At 42.7% G+C, this 19,974-nt stretch overlaps 1 protein-coding gene across 3 annotated transcripts in view; it reads left to right on the forward strand.

Annotated features, from left to right (window-relative positions):
• The window catches only part of LOC144518011 (netrin receptor UNC5D-like), a 343,327-nt gene that overhangs the window by 222,725 nt on the left and 100,628 nt on the right, over positions 1–19,974 (forward strand). For 2 of the 3 annotated variants that reach the window (XM_078250346.1, XM_078250347.1), the window contains exons 5-6: positions 3,348–3,528; positions 4,315–4,482. In XM_078250346.1, coding sequence (XP_078106472.1) covers positions 3,348–3,528; positions 4,315–4,482 — 349 coding nt within the window. The remainder of the gene's footprint in view (positions 1–3,347; positions 3,529–4,314; positions 4,483–19,974) is intronic. The other variant, XM_078250348.1, reaches the window with a different exon arrangement.

The raw sequence follows: 19,974 nt of genomic DNA on the forward strand, positions 1-19,974 counted from the left end.
CGGCCCATTCTGCCACACTTTGAATGTAATTTGCAAACGCAGCGATGCAGCTCCTATACCAGGGTTGAAGCAGTAAAGCATCACTAAATTTGTAATTTATAATTAGTTTTCCTCTCTGTTGCTGGCAATTGGTTATAGTGCTTCTTTTGACTGTCTAATGGCTTTAGTGTTGGTGGTTGTGCTGCCTAGCTGTGGTTATACATTAGGGTAGGACTTGTAGGGTGTAGTTGACCAGCGGTTATGTGTGTTACTGTACATTTTTAAGGGGAGTGAATCAAAATATGAGATCAGCATGTTCTGAGGTTAGATTTAAAGGTTTAGTATGCCTGAAACAAACTAGTTTGTACATAGTGTTATCCAACCACGTCTAAAGGCAAACGTTTTTATACCTGTGTTGAATAGTAACACTCAAAGTTGGGGCAAAAAGCCTGGCATCATAGCCTCCTCTCGACTGCACTGCACTGCCTCCCTGATCTCTCTCCAAGAGCTCTGTCTTTTGTGTGTATTTGTAGTCTAAGTACAACACTCAATGGTGTTGTACTTAGTCTTACACACAGAAAGTGACAAAAATAGTTCTGTCAAAAATGACATTTTAACTTGATAGGGAAGTTAAAATCTGGCCTACTAGCATTATAGGGGGAGGTTGGGCATACAAATACTTAATGTCTTTTGTCTGTGTCAGATCATTGTTGCTGTTTCGTGGATCTTGCTTGCCTTTGATAGTGGATTGCTTGCTACTGTTTCTGTGTTTTGCTTGTTCCTGTTTTTTGGGATTCTGCCTGTTCCTGCTTTTGTATTTTACCTGTGGGTAGTTCGTAGTCTACTCTTTTTTGCCTGCTGTATCCAGGACTCCTTTTGTTTGTTTGGATTTTCGTTAACGTAATCCTCAAGCTTACTCGTGTGTCTGCCGTCTCTGCATTTGGGTCCGACATTCCCCTTTTCGACGTGACGCTACTTACCTGTAGCTTACATTACACCAGCCCGTTTGATGAGCTCTCATTAGACCTATATGTTAGTGTTATTATTGTTCCGTCTATTAAATTTGCAAAAACTTTTTTGACTTTTTCAATTTTTACAAAACAGTCAAATTTCATACTGAGCTGACAAAAAAGGGAAACGGTACAACAAGCAAATCTTCCACTTTAAGATACAAATATGTTTGTCTGAATGGGATTTGAATTACAGGAGTTTTCAGAAAAAACTGCAGGTAATTGCAGAAATTATCTCATTTGCTGTCAATGATGCATTCTAAATCCATCATTTGTGATTCCCTGACTTTGATAGTTTAGGTCTGAGTGCACTGGTATGCCAGCAAACTAAATGAGACCAGCTGTGTTAAATAGACCACCTTTGAAATTGACGAATTTGATATAGACAAACTGATATCAAAATTTGAAAAACAATTTTATCATTAAATAACCTCTAAACAAGAACAAGACAGACACCTGACACCAGAATGTTATTTGGACAAACCAAGCAAATTTGTAATACTACAGTTGTGTGAGTGAATGCTGAATGAAGAGCCTATAAAGTCATGACTAGTTGACAAACAGATATTTCAGTGGTTTAGTACTCCATTCATAATTGTTATAATTGCCACTGTTCATCATACCAACTGCTATAATTATTATGAATCATATTTTGTTATCTGTGTCTCTGTGTCCCAACCGGCAGCGGCAGATGGCAGCCCACCAAGAGCCTGGTTCTGCCTGAGGTTTCTGCCTGTTTAAAGGAAGTTTTTCCTCGCCACTGTTGCACCAAATTATAGAGTGTGTTCTAGACCTACTCTATCTGTAAAGTGTCCTAAGATAACTTATGTTATGATTTGACAATATAAATAAGAATTGATTTGAAATGATCCATCTTCATCCGTTTATCCGGGGTTGGGTTGCGAGGACAGTAGCTCCAGCAGGAGATCCCAAACTTTTCCGAACCGCATTAACCAGCTCTGACTGGGGGATCTCTAAGCTAGGCCAGTGTAGAGCTCCTCCCAGCTGGACATGACTGGAACACCTCCCAGGGGGCATCCTTACTAGATGCCCGAACCACTTCAACTGGCTCCTTTCGACGACTGAGAAAACACATTTTGGCCGCTTGTACCCGCGATCTAGTTCTTTTGGTCATGATCCAGCCTTAATGACCATAGATGAGGGTAGGAATGAAAACGGACCTGTAGATGGAGAGCTTTGCCCTCTGGTTCAGCTCTCTTTTCGTCACAACGGTGCCGTAAAGCAAATGCAATACCAGTAATCCTCTTCTGTAAAGTTGGGGGACTCGCAGGAGAAGAAAAAGAGAAATATAACAAAATATACCACAGAAAGAGATTTGGTGACTTTTTTCCCTAGTATGGGTCAAAACACCAGATCCTACATTTCCCCTGATGCATCTTGTTAGCATCTTTATTTCGACCATCCCTGCCTGACTAGTCTATATCCATGACGTTCCACTTCCGGGATCGCTCCGTTGCCGATGGAAATTCCGCCGGATTTCACTCATTTAGGCCGGATATCCGTTGCCTTGGGCTTCCTTTGTGTTGCCGTTTTAAACTCCGGTCGATTTATGAGGACTATGGTTAACCTTTTCTCAGATCCCTGCAAGGTAAATCCAGACAGCTAGCTAGACTATCTGTCCAATCTGACTTTTCTGATGCACGACTAAAACAACTTTGAACATACACATGTTCCACCAAAACAAGTTCCTTCCCGAGGCTATTTTGGAGAGGCGCCCAAGACGATTGTGATTGGTTTAAAGAAATGCCAATAAACCAAAGCACGTTTTTCTCCCATCCCGGAATGCTGTGTGGACTAGCCAGACCCTCCTCCGCAGCGCTGTGGAGGTAGGTCTGGCAATAGGATACTACTACCTGACACACTGCCACTCAAACTCCATGCCTCCAGTTTTTAGTGCAGGCTTTCTGTTAAAAACATCCAAGACAAGATAACCAGAGATAACCCCAGTGACATCATCGGGGAAGTAGTCCCCATATAGGACAGCAGTCAGACAGTTAGCCAAACTTAGTTGTAAGAGAAAGCAAAAATGAATAGCAAAACTACTACTTACTATTATTGCCAACATTTCAGGTGTGCTCACCTGTAAGAGTTTACCTCCAAATAAGTGCTCTAGTTAATCTTGCTATACTTTTAGCTTTACACTCATTATCTTTTTCTTGTCCTGTCAAACTTTGTTTTGTTTTTTCTACCTCAATTTCAGTAATTACAATGAAACTAAAAACATAGGGCCAAAGTTGTAATGAAACAAATGATCTTTTAATATTTGATTAATGATTTGGAATGGATATTTGATGTTTTTTTCCACAAAGTGCATCATATCTCTGTCCTCTTGTACAGGTGGAATGGCTAAAAAATGAAGAGTTGCTGAGCTCCCTGACCGATGACAACATTGACACCCGTGCAGACCACAACCTCATCATCAACGAGGCGCGACTGTCTGACTCGGGCAACTACACCTGTCTGGCCAGCAACATCGTGGCTAAGAGACGTAGTGCCACAGCCACTGTGATAGTCTATGGTACGCTGTCCTCTCAGTTGCTGTTATTTCCTGTTACAATAGATCAGAGTGTACTGACACACTGTTTACATGGCGCTTCAGATCAATTTGTTTGGTTTCCTGCAATCCTACAGAAGTGATTAAGACACCCATCTCCATGTCTCCACTGAATAGCGATGTTTCCTCTTTATTTCGATGGATGTATTATTCAAAGACTCAATTTACTACCTCTCATTTAAAATCAATGTGTACTTTATGAAAAGAAATAAGCCACTGTGTCTTAATCTCATTTAAAAGGAGTGTTGCTTATTAAGTATTTATTTGATGGAGGCCTTCCAGCAATGCAGGTTCTCCAGCTTGGATAGGGCTGTTAAACATTTAGTTTCCACACACGTAAGACAAAGAGATCATAGAGTAAACCTCTTCAGTCAGAGCGCTAAGTGGTTGACTCCAACCTGTCGACCAGTAAGAGTCAACGTCGCCTTTAGAAATGGCAATTCCTTTTTATGAATGTTTTCTTTGCTTTCACACAGTTTCACGTCTTTATCTTAATCCAGGAGCAAGGAACATTGAAAAGGCAATTAGGAAAGAGGGAGCTGTATATCCATAACAATGAATGTGCTGTGCTAAATCAGCTCAAGCCGTTTTGCATTGTTGCCTTGCATAGCCTTGGAGACTACATAATAATTATTAACCCCAGCTCTTGTTAGAGTATTTAACTATGCCAGAGTTCTGGAAAAGTAAAATGTGTTGTTGTGCACTCACTATACCTCTTCTTACTCTCTAACTTTGTTGAACTCCTTCCAGTGAACGGGGGCTGGTCCCTGTGGACAGAGTGGTCACCCTGTAATGTGCCATGTGGGCGGGGTGTCCAGAAGCGATCTCGTACCTGTACTAACCCGGCGCCTCTCAACGGCGGTGCTTTCTGCGAGGGCATGTCTGTACAGAAGATCACCTGCAACGCACTCTGCCCAAGTCAGTTGCATTTCAAACTCTGAGTTTCTGCATAGAAATAATACGTACAACTTTATGGAGTTGTACAAATACAAAGTTACCTTTATCTAGCTGCCAAATGTTATTAATACTTGGTTTAGAATGATTAAGCTTGCATGTTAATGATCATGACAGTCTGCCAGACATGTAAATACAAGCTGCACAATATTGGAAAATACATTATCATGTATTATAAATTAATAATATAATTATATATTAATAAATGATCATACATTATCCATTGCTGATATCCACAGTGACTGATGAGCTAATATCCCTACCTCTTTAGCATTACAGACAACCAATTATAAGGATTGCAGCGACAGATCCATAGTGACCATATTGACCTGACAACATTCCTGTACCACTGTACTTATCATGTGAAAGAGAGAACTGCTGCATGGCAGAAATAAAAAGAACATGGAATTGATGATGCAAAATAAAGTGACTAGAAGAAGCAGCCATGAGAGAGGAGATATGACTCAGTGTACTGTGTGATTTATGGGAAAAAGGTGAGCTGAGGTAGCTCTTGCTGAAATGATTTTTTTTACCTTACAAGAGCAACCAGAGAGGGACTTTCTTGTTCTGACTAGAAGGGTAATCACAGAGGTAAGGCTTATCTTGTAGTGTGAATGTTGGATACATTCAGGCCCATCAATTGACAGACAATTCTGCAGACAAGAGTTGTATTTCCACAACCGTTTTCTTAAAGACAGGGCTGCTATAAAGTCAAAAACAGTATTATTGGTCTGGTTACTCACAATAGTCAGAGGCAATACAAATAATTGCTAGCAGCTCTGTGAAGCTGTATGCACAACAGAGCATTAAGCTAAATGCTAACATGCAGCACATAAGTTTATCATGTCAACCATATCACCTACAGTATACATTTATATACTCCAAATTTGCAGATATGGTCAATATAAATATCTCCTCCCTATGTTGATAAAAATGTTCTAGGTTTATTTTAAAATATATTTGCTAATGCAAATTTGTTGTATATGAAAGTAGTTTTAGGGCACGTTTACTCTAGGAAACAGTTGTCCTTTAGCTCTTTTCAGATGGTACTCGACACTTCACCTGCATACTAGTTTGGATCCACAGGGTTTTACTGGCTCCTCATGTTAATAGACTGGCAGACTCCATGAGGAAGCACCAGGTGCTCAATGCGTGGTAACCATGGGGCTAATCACACGTTGAGTAATAACAAATGGCAATACTAGACTTTGCTAACCACTTATTGTTCATAGCTAAAGTTAAATTAGCATAGTCGTAATTCTAAAACCTAATTTCAAATGTAATGTTACCCAATACATCCAGTCTTTAGCCGAAGCCCTGCCATGCAAAAACCCTACTGTTCTGATAGTCTGGATCAACGGAAGTACATTTCCAGGATAATTGCCTGACATTCAACATCCGGCACTCGAGCCACGCTCCGGATGTCCCTCACCTTCAGTTCTCTGTGTGCTATTGTTCTCAAAATCCCTCCACTTCTGGAAACAACAACAAACTTAGAGCTAGCAAGCTATACACTGAAAATGGCAGGTTTTGAAGAATATTTGGATTGTTCAATATGGCAGGCATGCTTGCTTCTTTCAGGGAATGATTGTAAAGATTTACAAAGAATATGTTTACGGCATTTACTCTCTGGCACATTTTGGGACCGATTGGTGGGATTGCTAAGGATAAAGTACACACGGCAATACACTTGTGAGAGCAAATTACATTTAACTATGTATCCAGGTAATTTAAATAGCTCATGTTACTGAGTTGTGTGAAGAGTTAACTTAATTTGATATTTTATGTGGCGTTTTGATTTGCGGGGTACAAATGTCTCACCAAAATAAATTATTTCCCAAAATCCTTTCAGAGTCACCGTTGCTGTACTAGAAGCTCAGCGGACAATTCTGATTGGTTTAAAGAAATGAGCGTGTTTTTCCTCATCTTGGAATGTATGTGTGTTGTAGCCAGACCTTACTCCATAGTGCTGTGGAGATAGGTCTAGCAATGTGAGTTATGTTTTAGGAAAATCTCACAAACAGTAAGAATCAGTCTCTTATTTATTGATTTGCACTGTGCCTCGCCCACGTAGGAAAAAGTTAAAGACAATTCAATTAATCTCTTGCAGTGGGCGTGTGCCAAGCACGCCCGCAGCAGTTTCACAGGATTGCATCCGCTTGTCGCTTCTGCTGTCAGGTTGCCCGCAGCCCCCTACCTGCCCGCTCGCTTTCCTTTCATTGAAAATAAATTGCTAGACGTGTCAATGGCTCCCTGTCTGAAAAGACCTTAAGTCAGGCAACAACATTCTTTATGCCTAAAATATGTATGTAGGCTTAAATCTAACATCTGGACAGCTCTAAACTTGCAGGAAAAAGTCAGATATAATATAGTAAATGGCTCCTAACTGCATCTGCATCAGACGTTTTCTCTGCTGTGTACATTCAGTTGCGAGATCGGTTTTATGAGGGAAGAGAATAGGAGATTATTGGAACAAATAAAATGCTTTCAAAATAAGCTTTTTTGCTATCAATTTAAAAAGAGACATGCACAACAAGAGACGTGCACCACTTAAATTAAATTCATACTTTTGTCACTCTTTGTAGAGCAATGCCAGAAACAACTGACTCATAGTTTAGTCATCCAATCCAGTGCAAAGTCCACCATTGACCAAATGAGATGCTTGAAATTTAAAAAGAGATTTCTCACTTATACAATTAAATGTGGGCCTTGCCTAAACATCTAGTGTTGTTGTGTTAAAGGAATGCATTTAGAAATGAGGTTAATTGTTGTAGGGTTTTCCTAGCCTAATCAGCCTGTAGTGCGAGAATACAAAAAAAAGGACATAAGGCTTTAGGAAAAAGTGGTTAACATATTTAGCAGCAGTCTTTCACATTGACACATTGCATTAATGTGTTTTCCAGAATGCACTCCAGTCTGCATGTCTATATGCATTATCAACATCTGTGAAGTGAACATACGTTGAAGGTCTATAATGCCTTGTCACCTCTGTGCAGATGTTGGGCCCCTGTAGACCTGGCAGTCCCAGCACATTGCTGCACATCCTTTATACAAACGTTTCCATATTGTCTTGTTTTACAAAGAACTTGGAAGCTTGACAGCTGGGGTTCAGAAGCCAGGTCGTCCAATTTCTGCAGTTTGCAAGGCTTTAGACTGCCAAGGTGCAGATGGGGACAGACAGTCAGGTCTAGTTTAATGCATCAGGCAAAGCCAGAACAGGATGAGAGAGATGTGAAACTGGTAGAAATGTCAGATAGAGGGAATTAGGAAGAAAGCTTGCATGAAAAGTTTGTAAATGAAGTTGAAAAGGTGATTTTTTTTTTATTATTTTGGAGCAATGTTTTGATGAGTGGGCCCCTTATTTGTCTTAGAGACATGCACAAGGAGGCACATACATGTGCGTAACATGCACATGATAACATTTCCTTGCCTGTTTGGCGCTATTCCTAAGATCAACAGTCAGTGGCAGTAACATGCTTAAAAAAACCTGGCAATGTGCCAACAAAAGGCAATCCGCAAGAATCCAAACCTTTTTATTGGTGTAGCGGGTGTGTGTGTTGTGTGACAGACTAAGCCGTCACTCTTCGTTGGCTATCAAAGCCGTTTATTCTGATAAACAGCAGAATAGTGTCTCACAATCACATTCATCACTATAAAGAGCTCCAGTTAGCATGAAACAGGCTACTGCAGACTGGTTAACAGTATCACACATGATATTAATAAAAATACCAATATGAAATCACAAAAGTAAACAACTGTACCAGGTAAACAGCAGAATAGTGTCTAAACAATCACATTCGTCACTATAAAGAGTGTCACGGTTTGTCAGGAATGACTTGGACCCAAATGCAGTTTAGATGATTTATTAAACAAAAATGAAGTACATACCAAAAGTGTCCAGAAAGCAACAGGCAAAAACTAATTCCAGAACAAACAGAACAGGATCTCAAAAACCGGAACTCAGAGACGAAAGGTAGACTCCAGACACGAACACACTCACAGAACACACAGCAACAGAATACACGGCAAACAGAATGAACAGCAACAGAAACATAATGCTCCCACACAAGACAAAGACAACACAGATACTAAATACACAGGTTAACAAGGACTAACAAGAAACCGGTGACACAACAGGTGAAACAAATCAGGGCAGAACAATCAAACAGGCGGGAAAACAAAAGACAGGAAGTAACCTAGATAGGACAAGGGAGACAAGACAGACTTCAAAATAAAACAGGAAACAGAACATCACAATCATGACAAAGAGCTCCAGTTAGCTAAAATGAAAATTATTCCGTTTACGGTTGCCACGGTTATATTATAAAAGTTAGGTTATCAAGCTAGGCTAACCAGACTAGCAAGCTAGCACAACGTGGTGAGCTTTTTCATTTAAGCAAAAACAAAAGAAACAAAACTGGTCTCTAATATAAAATTTGAGACCTCCCGTGTGGATATACTACATGCACATCATATACTACATAACATATTATCACAATTAACACATTTACCTAACTATAACAGTGGAGCTCAGTATATGCGACTTACCATGAAACAGGCTACTGCAGACTGCTGATAGTGTGTAGGAATTTACCCTAAAGTCTGCAGAATAGCACCAATAGATGGCACTCATGTTACAGAAAAAGCCTGTCTTATATGGAAACTACTAGCCAAATGAAAAGTTACCTTTTAATGGCAAGTGGAATTATTAACTCGGCTACATTGGCACCCCCATTCAGTAGTCAGTAATCCAAGACCAGTATTGAAGTAATCTTTTTTTGAATAGTCATACAGCTCACAAATTAGTGACGATTATGTGATATATTGCTAACAAAATATGTGTTTGTTTTTTGTTTTTTGTCTACTTTCTCATCTAATCTTAAAATGCTTTACCTCCCTATTGATGTTAGGGTCTACCAGCTTTAAATTATTTGTACCAGCCACATAACCACATAAATAATGTACTTTTCAAAAAATATATGTTTTTGTCTAGCTCTTGGCTTTAGTGCTAAAGTTTTATTCCTTTAATCAATAAGGGTAAATTACTGTCATTTTCTTATATTGTGTTGTAACTAACTTGTACACCCAAGCTTTATATTTTTGTACATGTTTTGTAGTAAAAATTACCAGCGACATGCATCTTTATATGAAGGTGGCAGAGAAAATGACACTGTCAGCCACCTTGGATTTCTGTGCAGGAATAAGTCTGATGTCGTGGGTGATCAATAACACTGACTCAGCTTTTTCTTTTAAAGGTGCTGTAATGTCTGCCTTTTAGAACTTACTGTCTGGCTCCTAGCCTGAAACAAAAAATAGAATTTTTAGAAACTGCATGATATGTAAGGATCAAAGTTTTCAACTAGCTACCGCTGCCAATTAAAGCTGTCAACCTTTGATGTGGCCTTGAGAGTGGGAGAGGGTATATAATGTTTACAGTGTGACGTTCACATGAAAAAACAATCTAGTGCAAAAGAAGAGGAAAAGGAAATTCTTACTTAAGCAGAGATAAGCAGACCTGTGCCACCACCGTGGCCTGGAGGCCTCACAGAATGACTGAAGTAGCATGCAGCGGAGATGAAGGCCTGTTATCAGGGCTGATCCATGTCTTCGTGGGAGGATGCAGACAGTTGCGATGAACCCAGCTGTCTAAACTGCTGACTGACAAACCCGTCCAGTTCTGACAAGCCAGCCCAGAGCACTGCCTTAATGATCATCTGAGTAGGGGGGCGCTTGTGCGCAGTGATAGAGTAGACTTGTTTTTGGAATGCTCCGTGCCATCTCCTCACCTTTATTTTCATAACATTGCACTTTAACATTATTTCACACTGGCTTGCCCTTAAAACTGTGCTGTAGCCTGTTGGAAGTGGGTTTATGTCAACATGCCCAAGAAAGACGATAGTCAGAGGGACACATCCAAGACGAGTTCGTCGGCCGCTAGCAACGATGCTATATTAGTGGGTATTGCTAACCACGGGGCTGAGCTTCTGAAAATCACCTCTCTTGTAGATGGCTTAAAGAAATCTTTGGATGGCCGCCTCGACGCAATTGAAGCAACGCTATCATCGCTTCAGAAGAAAAACTATGAAACTAAGCGCCGCTTTGATGATTTTGACGAGGTCATGTCAGCTAACGACAGTCGCATAACAGCTCTGGAAGCTACGTGCAACGAGCTACAGGTGGCTAACGGTCTCCTCAGGGCTAAAGTGAACGATTTGGAGGGCCGCTCCCGCAGACTCAATGTCAGGATTGTGGGCATTAAAGAAGGGGAAGAGAAAGGCAGCCCTACTGATTTTGTTTCTAAGCTGATCCCAGAGCTACTCGGCCAAGACAACTTTAGCGGACCCGTAAAAATAGACCGGGCCCACCGTAGCCTGAGACCGAAGCCTCAGCCTAATGAGCGGCCGCGGCTCATCATTGCCAAGGTCCACAACGACCGAGACGTGATCGACATACTACGACTCAGCCGTCAACAAGCACCCCTGCACTACCACGATGTGAGAGTCTCCATTTTCCCCGACTACACAGCGGAGGTCTCGGCACAGCGGCAAGCCTTTACAACCATGAGGAAGCGGATAACCGAAGCTGGTGCTAAATGTTGCCTGTGTTTTCTAGCCAAGCTCCATGTCGACTACAACAACACATCGAAGATGTTTGTTTCACTAGCTGATGCTGAACGGTTTGAACTCTTTAGCCCCAGCGAATTACTCCTAAATACTATATATTATATATTACTATCATTGTGTGTATATATATATATTCGGACTGGATATTTTCCTATCCAGCATTTTGATAAATGTTCAGGTCTAACTTTTATTTTTAGCTGATCATTGATGCTGCATAATGTACCGTTATATGTTTAAATAGCGTTTCACACACTGCTTTCTCGGGTGCATAAATCTAGCACCGGGACAATATTATTTTTTACCTTCAGTTTGTATTAATATTGATTGATACTCCCGGTTATGTGTATTTATTTAAGCGTTCATCCATCCATCCATCCATCTTCATCCGCTTATCCGGGGTCGGGTCGCGGGGGTAGCAGCTCCAGCAGGGGACCCCAAACTTCCCTTTCCCGGGCCACATTAACCAGCTTGTACCCTGGATCTTGTTCTTTCGGTCATGACCCAGCCTTCATGACCATAGGTGAGGGTAGGAACAAAAACTGACCGGTAGATTGAGAGCTTTGCCTTCTGGCTCAGCTCTCTTTTCGTCACAACGGTGCGATAAATTGAATGTAATACCGCACCTGCTGTGCCGATTCTCCGACCAATCTCCCGCTCCATTGTCCCCTCACTCGCGAACAAGACCCCAAGGTACTTGAACTCCTTCACTTGGGGTAAGGACTCATTCCCTACCTGGAGAAGGCATTCCATCGGTTTCCTGCTGAGAACCATGGCCTCCGATTTAGAGGTGCTGATCCTCATCCCAGCCAGTTCACACTTGGCTGTGAACCGATCCAGTGAGTGCTGAAGGTCACAGGCCGATGATGCCATCAGGACCACATCATCAGCCCACCGAACTGCAACCCCTCTCCACCCCGACTACGCCTCGATATCCTGTCCATAAATACTACAAACAGGATTGGTGACAAAGCGCAGCCCTGGCGGAGGCCAACTCTCACCTGAAACGAGTCCGACTTACTGCCGAGAACCCGGACACAGCTCTCGCTTTGGTCGTACAGAGATTGAATGGCCCTGAGAAGGGACCCCCTCACCCCGTACTCCCGCAGCACCTCCCACAGTATCTCCCGGGGCACCCGGTTATACGCCTTCTCCAGATCCACAAAACACATGTAGACTGGTTGGGCATACTCCCAGGCTCCCTCCAGGATCCTTGCAAGAGTAAAGATCTGGTCCGTTGTTCCACGACCAGGACGGAATCCGCATTGTTCCTCTTCAACCTGAGATTCGACTATCGACCGAATGCTCCTTTCCAGCACCTTGGAGTAGACTTTACCGGGGAGGCTGAGAAGTGTGATACCCCTGTAATTGGCACACACCCTCTGGTCCCCCTTTTTAAAAAGGGGAACCACCACCCCGCTCTGCCACTCCTTAGGCACCGTCCCAGACTTCCACGCAATGTTGAAGAGGCGTGTCAACCAAGACAACCCCTCCACACCCAGAGCTTTAAGCATTTCTGGACGGATCTCATCAATTCCTGGGGCTTTGCCACTGTGGTGTTGTTTAACTACCTCAGCAACCTCCACCAGGGACCCCCCTCATCCTCCAGCTCTGCCTCTACCATAGAGGGCGTATTAGTCGGATTTAGGAGTTCCTCAAAGTGCTCCTTCCACCGCCCTATTACCTCCTCAGTTGAGGTCAACAGCGTCCCATCCTTACTGTACACAGCTTGGACGGTTCCCCGCTTCCCCCTCCTGAGGTGGCGAACGGTTTTCCAGAAGTACCTTGGTGCCGACCGAAAGTCCTTCTCCATGTCTTCTCCGAACTTCTCCCACACACGCTGCTTTGCCTCTTTCACGGCAGAGGCTGCAGCCCTTCGGGCCCTTCGGTACCTTGCAACTGCCTCCGGAGTCGTCTGGGATAACATATCCCGGAAAGACTCCTTCTTCAGTCGGACGGCTTCCCTGACCACTGGTGTCCTCCACGGTGTTCGTGGGTTACCGCCCCTTGAGGCACCTAAGACCCTAAGACCACAGCTCCTCACCGCAGCTTCAGCAATGGAAACTTTGAACATTGTCCACTCAGGTTCAATGCCCCCAGCCTCCACAGGGATGCACGAAAAGCTCCGCCGGAGGTGTGAGTTGAAAGTCTGTCGGACAGGGGCCTCCTCCAGATGTTCCCAATTTACCCGCACTACCCGTTTGGGCTTACCAGGTCTGTCCAGAGTCTTCCCCCACCCCCTGACCCAACTCACCACCAGATGGTGATCGGTTGACAGCTCCGCCCCTCTCTTCACCCGAGTGTCCAAAACATACGGCCTCAGATCAGATGAAACGATTATAAAATCGATCATTGACCTTTGGCCTAGGGTGCTCTGGTACCAAGTACACTTATGAGCATCCCTATGTTCAAACATGGTGTTTGTTATAGACAACCCATGACTAGCACAGAAGTCCAACAACAAACAACCACTCTGGTTTAGATCAGGGAGGCCGTTCCTCCCAATCACGCCTCTCCATGTGTCTCCATCATTACCCACGTGCGCGTTGAAGTCCCCCAGCAGAACTATGGAGTCCCCGACTGGAGCCCCATGCAGGACTCCACTCAAGGTCTCCAAGAAGGCTGAATACTCCGAACTCTTGTTTGGTGCATATGCACAACAACAGTCAGAGTTTTCCCCCCCACAACCCGCAGGCGTAGGGGAGGCGACCCTCTCGTCCCACCGGGTTAAACTCCAACGTAGCGGCGCTCAGCCGGGGCTTGTGAGTATCGCCCACACCCGCCCGGCGCCTCACACCCTGGGCAACTCCGGGAGAAGAAAAGAGTCCAACCCCTATCCAGGAGAATGGTTCCAGAACCAAGACTGTGCGTAGAGGTAAGCCCCACCAGATCTAACCAGTAGCGCTCCACCTCCCGCACAAGTTCCGGCTCCTTCCCCCACAGAGAGGTGACATTCCACGTCCCCAGAGCCAGCCTCTGCTGCCCGGGTCTGGTCCGCCGAGGCCCCTGACCTTCACTGCCACCCATGTGGCAGCGCACCCGACCCCAGCGGTTCCTCCCACAGGTGGTGGGCCCATGGGATGGAGAGATGTCCGCCACGTAGCTTTTTCGGGCTGTGCCCGGCCGGGCTCCGTGGCAAACCCGGCCACCAGACGCTCGCTGACGAGCCCTCCATCTGGGCCTGGCTCCAGACGGGGGCCCCGGGCTTCCTCGGGCAGGGTCATTTCATCCCTTCCTCGATTTTTCATAGGATTTTTGAACCATTCTTTGTCTGGCCCCTCATTTAAGCGTTCACCTTTTCATATATACACAGCGTGTATTCAGAATTTTGCTTAAACTGAGTACTTTCAGTGTCTGCAGTAGTTAACGTGTTGGAGATGCGCACGGGGCCCCGTGGTAAGTGGGCTTTTCTGTGTGTAGTTTGGCAGGCTCTGTTACCCGGTAGCCTCCTTGTTAGCTATTGGGATGTACCGCTTAGTTCTTTTAGCAGGTTTGGGTTTTGTGGGGGTTTTATTTGTTTTTCTTCATCTGTCATTTTTGTCACTTGATGTTTTGCCAGCCCTTTTTATGTTACGTGTCAAACTCCACCTTATGTCCCTCCGCATAGATCTATGTCATTTACCCACTTCGGTCAGGGATGAGTCACATCACTTTTACTACTTGGAATTGTAGAGGTATGGGCAGGGCTCTTAAATGAGGTAAAGTATTCTCACATTTGAAGTCCCTGTCGTCTGATATTGTTTTTTTGCAGGACACCCATATCCAACCTGCCAAGCAGAGGCGCTTAAGATCTGTGTGGGTGTCTTAGGTGTATCAGTCCACCTTTTCCTCCACGGCGAGGGGGGTTGCCATTCTTGTTCGCAGAACCATCCCATTTGTATTCAAATCGCAGACTACCGATCCAGGTGGGAGGTTCATATTTGTCACGGGTACGGTCAACTCAGTCCCTTTAGTTCTTTTAAACATTTACGCCCCAAATTTCGATAAACCCAATTTTTTCTGTAAAATATTCAACCATGTCACAGAATATAATGACCACAATATAATTATTTTCTTTTTTCTCCCCGTGCATGGCAGTTTCACAAGAATTGATTATATGCTGGTTGACTCTAGACTTATTTCGAATGTAATAAGCTCAACTTACAATAGCATCTTAATTTCCGACCATGCACCCCTCTCATTGGTGATTGACTTCAAACTTTATGCCCCTCAATATAGTTGGAAATTTAACCCCTCTCTATATTTAGATGACACGTTCAGTGGCTACATATCGACCAAGATTGCAGATTTTCTGCTCATTAATGACAATGGCGCTGTCTCAGATTCTATTTTGTGGGAGTCGTTTAAAGCCGTGATAAGAGGGCACATCATCTCGTATCAGTCGTCTCGCAAAAGGGCCAGGCTCAGGCGTCGCACTGTTATTGAGGCTGAACTAGCTGAACTGGAGGAGGACTATCGAAACACAGGTTCTGAAGATACACTTAGCTCTATTCTGAAAGTGAAGTATGAATACAACCATATTCTGGGCGAGCAGGTTGGGAACTATACCTTTGACCAGGTAGAGTGGAGATACATGTTCGCTGCTCTTGACAAATTTTGTTTTGGGTCGAAATTTATGAATATATTAAAAATGCTGTATGCTGGTCCCCAATCTTCTGTTCTAACCAACCATGAAAAATCCCCTCCATTCCCGTTGCACCACGGCACCAGGCAGGGCTGCTGTCTCTCTCCAATGCTTTTTGCATTAGCTCTTCAGCCGCTGGCCATAGCCATTAGAGCCAACCCCCAAATCTCAGGTATAAGGTGCGGCACATCCGAGTGTACCATTGGTCTGTACGCAGATGACGTAATTCTGACCCTTTCAGATGTAAAATCATCTTTTATGATGTTGTTTTTATGATGTTTTTATGCCTCTGTCTAACGGTCTCGACTCCAGTTTTCTTCTCAATTTGCCCTTCAGAGTCACCCATGACCACTTTTCTTACCTGGGGATTAACATCCCCAGAAATCCAAAACTTCTCTTTAAACTTAATTATATGGATCTGATTGACAGGCTCAAGTGTATGATAGATAAATGGAAACTTCTCCCCCTTTCATTGATTGGCCGTGTCAACATTGTTAAAATGGTCGTGCTCCCTAAATTTATTTATTTATTTCAGAATGTGCCCATCTTCCTCACTTCTTCCTTTTTTAAGACGTTAGACTCTATTATCATGCCCTTCGTCTGGGCCTCCAAGCCCCCCCGTATTTCAAAGGCCCAATTACAGAAGCCCACTGTGGAGGGTGGTTTAGGCCTGCCTGTTTTTTGGCATTACTACTGGGCCTGTAACGCCAGAGCATGGGTTTTCTGCAATCAGCTGGGGGTGTACAGGAGGGCGGACCCGGCCCTAAATGGCCTGAGATTGAGCTTAGTAGTGCTGTGTCACTTACTGGTGCCTCCTTGCCAGCCATTATATTCTCAAATCCTGATTTTAAGATTAAATCGCTTCGCAATAATTTCTTATTCTGCATCTCGATTAAAAATTCAGCAAATTAAGGGAATTCTGAACCTCCCAGAAAAGTCAATTCATGCCCCCATATGTCAGAACCCCTGTTTCAAGCCTGGTTTGATGGATACTGTCTTTAAGCACTAGTCAGGGATCTCTACATTGATAATCATTTTGCATCTTTTGCCCAGCTCCAGGCTAAGTTCAAACTCCCTTCTAATCAGTTTTTTTTGTTATCTACAAATTAGGAATTTTGTCAAGCATTCTTTTTCTCGCCTAGATGCGACCCCCATGCAACATGACTTTTTTGATATTATGACCAGACCTCCCACCTCCAAACATCTGATCTCTCGGTTTGTTAACCTCTTCGTTGTGGCAACCCCCTCTCTTCATATTAAAGAGGCGTGGATCAAGGACATCGGCGAAGTAATATCTGACGAGCTATGGGCGAAAGGGTTAAACAGGATAAAAGCATGCTCTATTAATGCTCGACTTCAGCTCATTCAGTTTAAAGTAGTTCATAGGTTGCACTATTCCAAGACTAGACTGAACAAAATTTTTCCTGCTGTCTCCCCCACTTGTGATAAATGCAAATTAGCTGATGGAACTCTTGGGCATCTTTTCTGGTCCTGCTCTAAACTCTCAAGGTTCTGGGTTGACATTTTCAGTTTGTACAGTGCTGTTTATAATAGACAACTGGTTCCTGACTGTCTCTTAGTGATACTGGGCTGTTCCAACGGTTCTTTGGCTCTTCCAGCCGCTTTACAACAAGCCCTCATGTTTGGTATGACCATTGCAAAACGGGTTATCCTAAAGGAGTGGAAGTCAACTTCCCCTCCTTGCTTCAAGAGGTGGCTATATGATATGGTTTCCTGTTTACATCTTGAAGAAATTCGGTTTTCCATGTCTAACTCTCAAGATAAGTTCAAGAAGATTTGGGGCCCTTTCATAGAATACATCAGGAAGGCTAGACCACAAACTGGGACCTAAATGCACAGCACTGTTTTAGTATTTTTTATTTTTTTAACTTACGTTAGTTATCCATACTGAGCCTTTGCCACTCCCCTCCGGCTCAGGCCTCCTTGACTCAATCTGTGTGAGTGGACTTTCTGGGACATCTGTTCAGTGAATCAACATGTATATTTATACTTTTTCTTTCCATATAATGAGTAAGTACTGGCTGTGTGTTGTTTTTTTTTTTTTTTTTTTTTTTATTGTCTGGTTTTCTGTCTTTTTTTTTTGTATTATGTGCGCCTGTATAGATAAAAATCTGCATAAATAAAATTTACAAGATGGATTAAGTCATAGGCTGCACCTTGACAGGGCACATAGCCACTTAACAAGAAACTGCAAAGGGAGAAGAGAATACTGATAGAAATTAAGCTCATATTGTGGAAATTAAATTGCTAGGAGAGAACAGATGATCAAAACTAAGTCAATGCAGATCTTGTCCCACTGCGTATTTGTGACAATGACATCTATGTCTAGTTAGACATCAGTTAAGTGATCTCTGGCTCCTCATGTATCAGTTACCATCGTCTCATGCACTGGGAGTAACAGTAATATGAAGATAATTTTGGGATATTGCAATTAAATTTTAAATGTATTTTATTTTTAAAACTAGTGCAGTACCTGTTCATAACGTGCCTGTTTGGAACGGGAAAGAAGAACCACTCATCCAAACAACTTCACGCTCAACACTGTGCTTTCTTGGGTCCCGAGCAATACACCTGCCATGAGATAGTTGTGTCCCCTAGCAATGCTAGAGTATATGCAAATGGATAGCTATTTGGGACCAGGCTATTTCTGGGAACAAAAGCAATCATTTTACATAGCTGATGCTTGACATTTTTGAGTTTGCTACAATGTAACATCGTCTCTCATTCTTTTTGAAGGTACTGTAGCGAACAACCGAGAGAGCAAGGTGTACCCAGCATGCCATTCGACGGAGTAACATGGATGACTATGATTTTCACATCTGTCACATACTAAGTAAATGACAGGAAGTGATTTGTGAACTTACTGTATCGCACTGCCACAGTGGCAGCAATTTAGGCAATAAAGTACAACAGAAGTACAACTTTTGCTTTGTTTTATACCATATACAAGATGACTTTGACCTATGGCGTCATGACAAAGTTTCACAGGGGCAAATACATGTACAGACCAGTGAAGTGTCTACTTCTCCTGGCTCTAGATCTTAAATATCATAGTTCTGTAGCTGAAAGAGATAAAGCAGGAAATGATGTTTCTTTAATTGGCTCTGCAAACTAATGAGACTGAGTAAGACCAGGTTGCCATTGCAGAGGCTTAAAACCAATACACACTGACAGGTACAATCATTAGTTCTTACAGCTAAAGAAACCATCTTTTTTTATTTACGTTGTATATATAAATGTCCATTGAGTTACTATCTATTGCAAGTTTATGTAACATGACAGGGGTTAAACCTATAGCTAGTTCATGAAAACTTTAACATGTCACTTCTTTTTTAACACAGAAGTTTGTTTTGTAGAAAATTAATGTTTTGGTTTGTTTGGAATTAGATTAGACCAAAACATTGGCTGAACTAAAAATGATAGGGCACATAAATAACAAAGTTGCTTAGCTGCAAAAATAACACCAATACAAATAAAGAAACTGAAGAATGCAGTGAGCAGCAAAAAATAAAAAATAAATAAATAAATGAAGCTTGGATTATGGAAAGTATCCACCAGGTGTTAAAAGTGCAGTCATTACAGTTTGTCAGACTGTATCTATTGTTTACCAGTAGGCAGATGAGCTCATTCAACAGAATCAGAGCAACAAGTCATAGGGGAACTGTCAGGAGAAACAACATGCATACACTCACTAGCGACTACGGTCAAACTCCGAAGCACTCAGCATTATCTCTGCAATATACAAACACATAATTTGCATTTCAAGTAGCTAAGAAGAAACCACAAACAAATGTGGAGTGTGGGTAGGGCTTGTGGTACATCACAAGGCTGTATTATGGGCATAACAACTGCTGCCAAAAAATCTTCAGGCGCCATATGGTCTCCCAATATTTGTTAAGCTAAGCATGATGAGCTTTTCCTTGATCAAATGACGTCCAGCAATTAGCATGCAACAGGCTGTCTTGGTTTCATAGCTTTGTATCAAATCCCATTATATAAACAAGCCCAGGGGTTTATTGCGATAAAAATGACCAAACGGGAAACATTTACATGTTTAATGCAATATAATGCACCAATATGAAAGTTAAGACAGTGTCTGCAGTTACTTTATTTGAAATCTTGACATAAATATCATTATCTTAAAGAACATTTTAGGAAATGACCTTATATGCTTTCTTTTCAAAAGTAAAA

The sequence above is a fragment of the Sander vitreus genome, chromosome 5, assembly GCF_031162955.1.
Source record: "Sander vitreus isolate 19-12246 chromosome 5, sanVit1, whole genome shotgun sequence".
NCBI lineage: Eukaryota > Metazoa > Chordata > Actinopteri > Perciformes > Percidae > Sander > Sander vitreus.